Source organism: Alligator sinensis, unplaced genomic scaffold, assembly GCF_000455745.1.
Source record: "Alligator sinensis unplaced genomic scaffold, ASM45574v1 scaffold611_2, whole genome shotgun sequence".
In the NCBI taxonomy this organism is placed as follows: domain Eukaryota; kingdom Metazoa; phylum Chordata; order Crocodylia; family Alligatoridae; genus Alligator; species Alligator sinensis.
The window spans coordinates 4,563,575-4,572,570 of record NW_005841869.1 but is presented as its reverse complement, the minus strand read 5'-3'; the positions used below and the strand labels follow the sequence as shown (position 1 = coordinate 4,572,570).

General features: G+C 42.4%; 1 protein-coding gene across 1 annotated transcript in view; it reads right to left on the bottom strand.

The window, feature by feature from the left end:
• Window positions 1-8,996, bottom strand: part of RALGPS1 (Ral GEF with PH domain and SH3 binding motif 1) — a 203,037-nt gene that overhangs the window by 154,371 nt on the left and 39,670 nt on the right. The window contains exons 5-6 of the mRNA XM_025194588.1: window positions 4,376-4,459; window positions 747-836 (exon numbers count right to left, since the gene is read on the bottom strand). Coding sequence (XP_025050373.1) covers window positions 747-836; window positions 4,376-4,459 — 174 coding nt within the window. The remainder of the gene's footprint in view (window positions 1-746; window positions 837-4,375; window positions 4,460-8,996) is intronic.

Genomic DNA, 8,996 nt, shown 5'->3' with positions numbered 1-8,996 from the left:
TTCCCTACAGCAAATAAAATGTGATCTCTACATGAAAATTATATTGCAATCATACATCCTTCTTCCCTGCCATGCATAAAAGCAGCCTGAAAAAGGTGACACTTTGTCTTAACGTGTTTTTCAGCAGGGTTTCACTGATGCCTGATACTGCAGCAATGAGCTTAAGTTGATAAGAACAATACATCAGAACTACAATTCAACAAAAGACTGCTTTTTAATCAGACTATATCTCAAATAGCTGAGCAGCATTTGGGAGCAAAAAATCCTAGATTAATATTAAATATCCCATTCCTTCAGTGCAAAATGCATCGCAAGCCTCCAAGAAGTCATGCAGCACAACCAACACACAGATAGTCTGTCCTGGTATGTCTAAGATGAAACCAAACACAAAGCATGTTTGAGGCCACCTTTTCTTCATAAACAGTCAAGTAAAAAAAAGTCAAACTTCTTTTTAATGTGGAACATCTAGACCTGCGACCACTTACAAATCAGCTGCCCACTGTACTATGCCATGGAAAAGCAGCAGGTGTCACTTCCTCAGCAGGATAAGCCATTCATGCTGTGTGGCATAAGAGCCAAGCACCCGGTGGGATGGTAGCTGCCAGCTCTAAAGACCTCTGCAGTCCATGGACAGTCAATATGAGGAGTGAAGTAACACAGAAAGGGAAAAAAAAAACACCCCAAAACCCAAAAAAGCCCCTCTGAATGAAAATATATTAGTAATAAAAAAGAAAACTCACACTTACCTTAGCTATTTTCACAAAATGGCTCAATATTTCTGCCCTTATTTTTAAGGTTTGTGCTGTTAAAATTTCTCGTACAACCCAGAAACTAACCTGAAAGGAAACACAAACACCTAAGTATAATTAATAAAGAGGCCAATTGAAATGGCATCTGTACATTTTCCAGGTACTTTGAGGAAAGTACAAGCTCCTCCAAACCCCCACCTTTCAAAGGCAGCAGCACTGTAGGCAAGGGGCTGCTTCCTCCATAAAAGGCTTGAGCAGGCTGGGCTCAAAGGCCATGGCCACTCTGTACCCTTGTGCCTCTAGGGAGGCATGCCCACTTACCAGCCTAAGCCAGGAACACGGAAATGAAGCTGCTCTGTGCTACCCGTTATGTCCACCCTTGAGCACTCTGCTCCAGCATGCTTGGCAGTGACAGAGGACACCCCTGGAAATCCTGCCTACGTAAGAGAACAGGCAAGTCCCAACCTGCTACAACCTGTGGCCTGGCGCACATTCACAGTCCTAGTACTTGGTTTGGTGCCTGCGGGCAGGAGCACGCGGGTGGTGGGTGCTCGGGAGTGGCCCTCCTCGGGACCACAGGAGCGCACAGGGAGGCAGTGTTCTGTGCTCTCGACTCCAGCACGTGGCCCGACCCAACACTGCTAAAAATCAGCAGCTGCATCAGCAGGGACATTGTCGCTGACGCTCTCTGGCCTGGGCTGGAGAATGCTCAGCTTTGCAGGGGTGCTGCCAGGGAGCTCAGGTGCACAGAGAAACTGAGGGGCTGGGACTTGCTCAGTGAGAGCTGAACCTCCTTGGAACAAAGAGCTACAATCTCTGAAGCCTCAACTGGGCCTATGCAAATACATTTTTAAAGGCTTAAGAACTGGCCAAACGTGAAAGGATTTTCATGCAACAGCAAGACGCATCCCTGTCACAAGGGCCCCTTTCCCTGCCAAATTTCAAGTCCCTGCTCCAAAGCATAGGGGTGCTACAACTACTCCGGGACACAGCTGTAAGAAATTTTTTAATGGGCAAAATACTATTTTCCTTAATCTCATTCTTGGAAATGGCTGAACTGTTTTGGCTGAAATTCTTCAAAAATATACTCAGCCTGTGGCAGATATCCAGCATGAAAAATCTGAACACAAGCAATTACAATTTGGCAATTTTATAAAGCATTGAAAACACAATCTTATAACAAGAATTTTCAGGAAGCATAAGAAATAGTGATGTCAGCTTTACCTTTAATAAGACTAGCACAACAGATCATGGTATTTCTATATTTATCAATAAAGGCTGTCAAGAACTTCCGAAGTCCAGAAAACATTAACAAAATTAATGAAAATAAAGCTGTCATTTTAAATATCTTGGACTTAATTTGGCAAAGTTCTTGAGATTACTTCTAATTAAAGTACATGAAAGGAAGGGAGCCCTATTAACTTAAATGGAAAAATGAACATGTTTTTAACATACTTCAAATCAGGGAGCTTACTATATCAGGCAATAAGTAAGAATTATACAGGTACACTGCAACGTGCTCAGTAAGGATAACAATCACAATATTTAGAGAAATAAAAAAAAAAAAAGGAACAGGCTTATTTTAATTATTCAAGGCTGCATTCTTGCCATTACAGTTGTTCTACAGCACATTTTTTCCATTGACTAGTGTAGAGCAAGTTCAAATGGCATGCTAACTAGCTAAAAAAAAGAACTGCTGACAGCTTTTTAAAAGCACACACAATTCCTTGATTACATTCTTACACCAGCATAATCTTTGCCCTTTAAATTAACAACTTTTTTTGTGATTGACTTAATTAAAGAACAGATGATTTACATATGACATAAGATACGTGAGCAGCTGCGTGTGATCATCCCATCTGATGAAGCACAGCACCGTAAGAAACTCTGACTTGCAAGTCTTGTTGTATTAGGGGCCAATTTCTTACAGCCTCAGCTTCTGGTGTCTTGCAGTTACAGCCAGGCAAACACGTACACTGTTGGCTCATACTCAGCTTATGGTCCACTGTAACCCCCAGGTCCTTCTCTGCAGTACTGTTGCCTAGCCGAGCATTTGCATGCACAACTACAGACTGGGGAATGCCTGGCTAGGCTGCAGTACTGCAGATAAGAGCCTGGGGTTACAGTGCACCATAAGCTAAATATGAGCCAACAATGTGCTCTTGATGCAAAAAAGCTAACAGCATCCTGGGTTGTATTAACAGGAATGGTATTTGCAACTCAAGAGCAGTGATTCTTCCCCTCTACTCAGCACTGGTGAGGCCTCACCTGGAGCACTCTGTCCAGTTTTAGGCCCTACACTTCAAGAAAGATGTGAACAGATTGGAGAAAGAGCCCAGCACAGAGCAACAAAAATGATTTGAGGCCTGGGCGGCAAGACTTGCAAGAAGAGGCTGAAAGAACTAAAGTTATTCAGTCTGGAGAAGAGAAGACTAGGGTGGGGGTAGGTAAGTCTCTGAAGGACAAATCACAGAGGATGGGGATGGGGGGGTTTCTGTGGCCATGGGGGACAGGCTTCAGCAGGGGAAGTTTAGATTGGAGATTAGGAGGAACTTTCTGACTTTAAGGGTGGTCAAGCACAGGAACAGGCTACCTGGAGAAATGTCCTTCATTGGCAGTTTACAAGAAGAGGCTAGATAGAAGTTTGACTGGGATGGTTTAGAAACAGTGCATCTTGCATTTCTGCAGGAGACTGGACCAAGTGACCTCCGAGGTCCTTTCCAAACTTTAGATTCTAGTATTTGATAATGGGTGGTTTTGATTCAGTGGCTGATGGGGGACGGGGGAAATTCTCACATAGGTGCTGGCATGCAACAGCAGAATGCACAATATTTCTGAGCATATTTAAGGATTTTTAGAAGGGATAATCCTAAAATTAGCCTGTCCTTGATCTGCTAGTTGGATTTAGGTCCTCGTCCAATTAAAAGAGAACTGCTCTGAGGATGTGCTGGGCTTTGTATAACACTGCACTTTGACAAGTATTAACTTATTGCTGATTTGTATTAATAGATACAACCTGAACACACAACGCTGTCCACAAAGTAGACTAAAACAGACCAAAACAAAACAATTTTGCCAAACTGACTTTGTTTCTGTGTGTAACGAGGATTATATCAGAATCCTAGACAATCTTAGGGTCTGGCAGAAAACCTGCTGTTTAAGAGCGGGTTGCTGAACTGAAATATAATCAAATATTCTTCATCAGAAAGAAACATAGCTCGTTGGTACCCAGCAGACTGCTTTCACATCTATTAAACAAGTAAATAACTTGGATAAAACAAATACAGTACATGACATTAAAAGAGGTGGCCAAACCAAAACTAACAAACAAGGATTATTTTTCCAATCAATGTCATTTAACATTTACATTTGGCCTTAACTTCAAAAAAATACAATGCAATTACAATCAATATATCATGTGCTACACCCAGACTAGTCTGTTTTAAAGCCAATAACTCTCTCAAGAAAAATGTTGTTCTAATTACTTTCTGATTGCTCATCTATGAAGGCAAATGTATTAATAGGATTCAGATGTGGCACATATATCTGTATTTGCAAAGTAACTAATTCAGTCCTTGCATATTGGAAGACAGCATTTGTTCAGTGAATTTAAATAGATTATTTACCTGGTTAAACCTCCTGGTAAAGGCAACAATATTAGGGGCAAGGATGTGTTTCTCCTTCTTATTCCATCCACAGCTTGCTAGTTCCTGGAGAAAATATCAAAATGTTTCACAGTTTAAGATTTGTTATGGGGCAGATACAAGCAAGTGTCCTTTTGTGATATGGTGTTCTAAATATTTAGTTATTTCTATACCAACTTGTTCAGCCTAACCCTAACCCTAACCCTCTCATCTCCAAACTCCTGACTCAGGAATTTAACACAACTGGGTTCTTATTACCATACCAGTGGTATGGAAATGCCTTTACCCACCACTGAAAGTTTATAGAGGTAGTCAGCCATGTTAATCAGAAGTCAGGCAGAAGGCAAGGTAGACATGCACCTTACAGATTAACTGAATCAGAGATGCATAAGCTTTCATGAGCAAGAACTGACTTCATCAGAAGCATCTCTGAAATGATCAAATGGACGTCATCAGCTTTTGCTCATGAAAGTTAAGCAACTCTGACTGAGTTGGTCTATATGGTACATCTCTACCCGGCCTTCTAAAAGCTTAGCTTGTTTGTGATGTTGCCAGACTGGAGTGGTGAAGACAATGTCTATTAATAGCTGAAAAAGGAAGATAATAAGAGACAGTGTTCAGCACAGATTGTGTATTGTCTTATTTTAGCAACACTTTGAAAAGCTACAGTTTATGGTCTTTTTGTTTTTCAACATTTGATCTTTCTGTGTTAATCTAAGAGGAACGCACCACCTCTGTTACACCCCCCTTCCCACCCCAAACAACATCAACAGGAAAGCAAAACCCCCAAAGCCACTCAAACTGAATACTGGAATACAGGAAACCATGGCAGGCAAAAATCAATGATGTGGCACAGATCAAGATAGCCATCCTAGGTCTCTCAGCAGGTTATATGTGCATCATTTTATCTTGACCTACAAAGTACTTAAAATCAGTATTAAGTGGTCGAGGGCACGTTTGCTTGGATGCGGCTCTGGCATGGAACTGTATTTTCCATATATCTGACTGCAGAGTTGAACTGTGTAGCAGATTAGTGAGCTGTTGAACACCTAGTTTTTTCTGCTTTTTTGAAGAAGCGATGCAGTGGACTCTGTCTTTTACGATAGTTCACATGTTACTGGCTGTTACAGAGGGAGCCAATTTATTCTAGTTATTTTCTCTGTTGAAATCATGCCTCAAAACATCTCACAAAGAAAAAAGAGGATTTATACACTTTCTAATCACATGGGTTAGATTACAATACTAATGCATGAAAGCTTTGTTTATTTTTGGTCAGATGCTGTTTTCATACAGATTAGTATAATTGGGCATTACTATTATTTGCATTATTTCTCACTTTGCTATGTATTGCTTAGATCCAATAATTACAAGGTAAACCCAGCTAAAAGTCAAATAGTACTTTAAACACGCCACCTTTTTAATTACAGCAGTAGCTGCAGACCTAGACAGGCAAGCGTTTATTTCAACATGCTCCCTCCCTCACACCACCAGGGTGATATCAGAAACAGCTGTCAATGCACTGCAGAAGCCACTTGTAGTAGGCAGCTCATTCATCTTCATGGAAGAGCATGTTAAATCCTCTCCCTATAAGCAGTGTACTTCAAAACCAGCAAGGTGCAAAATGCACACTCACAGTACACAAACCCAGCAACAGAAAAGTCCCTATACATTTAGATTATATCCCAAGTTATTTCCACTACACAGGAAAAAGAGTCCTTTTTATTTTAAGGAGTCAAGGGCATCTATACAGTTCTTTACATAAGGATTATACAAAACTTGATTCATGATAATGGAGACAACAGCATTAAACTAGGTTCTTAAGTGGTTTATGGCAAAAGACAGTATTTCACCTAAACAAGAGACCAACCGTACAGAACGTACAGCATCATAAAACACAACTGCCTTTCTAGACTCCAGGCGGTTTTCAAGCTAGAAAGTAAAACTTAAGCTTCAGTACTTAAACAGTTTGACAACCAGTACATAGTGGCAAAAGCAAACCAACCAGGAATACTCCTGTGCCTACAGGCACCCAGCTCAGGCACGCGCTGAGTCAAGCAGACAAAACTGCAACGCACGCTGGGGAGCATCCAAGCAAGTTGACAAAGAAAACCAAAAAAACCCACAAACAAAAGTTGGAGGGGCTGGAAGGGCCCTGTTCTCAGTACTATCACTTATGAAACAGTTTCATTTTTACAATGTGTGTTCATTATTTACTGCCACAAATGTGCTTTGTGCTGACCGCGACAGAGAAAGCCAGTCTGTGCCCCAAGCTGCGTCCAGTTCCTTCCAAGGTCCATAACGGGGGAAATGAAACAAATCTGCCCTCCTTGACCAAGCACGCCTCTCGGATGGATCTGGCACAAAACTGCAGGATCCTGCGAAGGCCCTGGATGTGACAGTCAAGTGCTGAGCGCGCTCAGCCCCCAGTAAAACCAGCGAGCACAGGCGGCACTCAGTACTTCATAACATCGAGTCCATGTCCCCACGGCAGTCACTTGATGGGCTAGCCCTGCTCCGCAATGTCCACAGAGCCAGCTGTGCACAAAAGAGGCCTGCACTCGGCATCCACTTCGCTTTGCCTCCTACACCCCTCGAGGGGAATCAAGGGGCCTTCACAGAGCTTTGAGTTAGACGAGGACGACAGTTCAGCCTCGCCCCGCTACTTTTTCTTAATTAGCTGTACAAGCAGCTAACAGTTTTGCATTAAAAGAAATCCAAAATTATAAACTACAGGTTCAATTTTACAAGGGAAGAGAAACCTGACTATTTTTAAGTAGTTGTTTCATGACGTTCCAAATATATTAGACAGCCCAACTCTCTCCAGTTACAGGCTCAAATTACCACATATCTATGCAGCCTTTCTATTCAGATCTAGCAAATGGGGAATATGCACATGCTGGAAATGAGTTCTCCAGAACAGCAACTCTAAATCATTCCTATTTTTACAGGCAGACTCTCAAACAACATTTTGTGCAAGTTTCCAAATGTGAGTTATGCACTGCAGAGGCCAGCAGGGAGAGCAGAATCAGCCAGAGGTGCCTGCCTCCAGAAAGCATTTTACACACCTTGAAAAACTGAACTGTTTTTCCCCAGAAAAGCAGGCTCAAGTTGGAGCAGCAGGAGCATAACAACAGGGCCAGTCCTGCAGGAGAGCGTTGGGGCAGGGGTGCACAGCTTTGCTCAGTGTCCTTGCCTGCTGCCCGCCCCGGCTCTTGCCCGTAAAGCAGCAGCAGCAGCAGCAGCACAACCACGGTGTTCTGGCTGCCGCAGGAAAAGCCACTGTGGGACTGCTCGTGCTGCCCGGGTGGGCTCCACGGGAGTGGGGGACGCATGAGCGACCAGTCTCCCCTGAATCTGGGGGGGCACCCGCAGAAGCCACTGACAGCAGCAGCCCTGTCGGGGGGGCACCAGCCCTACCAACAGCATGAGTGTTGGCCATTGGGGGGCACGTGCACCCCCTACCAGTCACCTGTGGGGGGACAAGTCCTGGTGCCCCTCCTAAGTCAGTGCCCTAGGTATGTTACTGGGGAACAGCAAGGAAAACACTTGCAAGTCTCTATCCACGCTCCATGACAGAAGCCTCCAACATGCAAGGCTTCTGATGCTGCTGCTGCTGCTAATTCACACATTCTCCGTGGGATTGGCAGATGTCTGGTTTAAAAGCTGGAATTTATACGATCACATGGAAAAAAGTTCTGCTGTGGGAGACAGCAAAACTTACATTTAACAGAACAAGGGGAAAAATTACAGGTAATAAGAAACTGTTGGCCACTAACAAAGGAAAATCCTATACACAAATTAATTTGAATGGGTTTAATTTAGACCAAGTTTGAGCTTTTAATAGAAGACCAGATTTTAAGAACAAATGAGGTAGCATTTATTTACCAAGTTGTCTGGGTTTTTTCTACATTGCTAAATCACACTTCATTTCCATATGCACAAAAATAAAGATGATTTTTTTGCCATGTTAAAGCAGTGATTCTCAACTGGGTACCAGCAGCACCTTGGGGTGGTTGAAAGGATCTCAGGGCAACTGCCATGCAATGTTAACATTGTTAGGTGGGCAAACATGATTCACAAATTAAACCCAGATATTTCAAATAGGAACCCACTGTATTAAAAATATTCTGACCAGTCGTGGTCCAAGTTCTTTGCAATAGAAAAATTGCTGTTATTTTTCCATAGTCCAAAAAACAAATGAAAGCAAAGAGCTGATATTTTCTGAGGGCTGCTTCAAGTCTCATAAGAAGTGCCTTGAGTCTGAAAAGGTTGAGAGCTGCTGAGGTAAAGCTATAAATATCAATGCATCTCAGTGAGAGTACAAAGAAAAAAAGTTAGAATGTAAAATAGGAATAGTGCGCACTTTGAACAGAATTTTTACCCTCAGCCACAATATGGTTTCACACGGCCATAATGAGTCAAGGTAAAAGTCTACATCTCTGTGCAAATGCAATGAAATGTGATATATACTTTCTTTCCAGGCTCTTACCACAGTACTATGCAAACACGTTTTAAATTATAGCTGAATGAGCAAGTGGAAAAAAAGACAGCAAGCATCACCTTTAAAGGATGTTCAAATGTTTAAAACTTGGGATTTTATTTT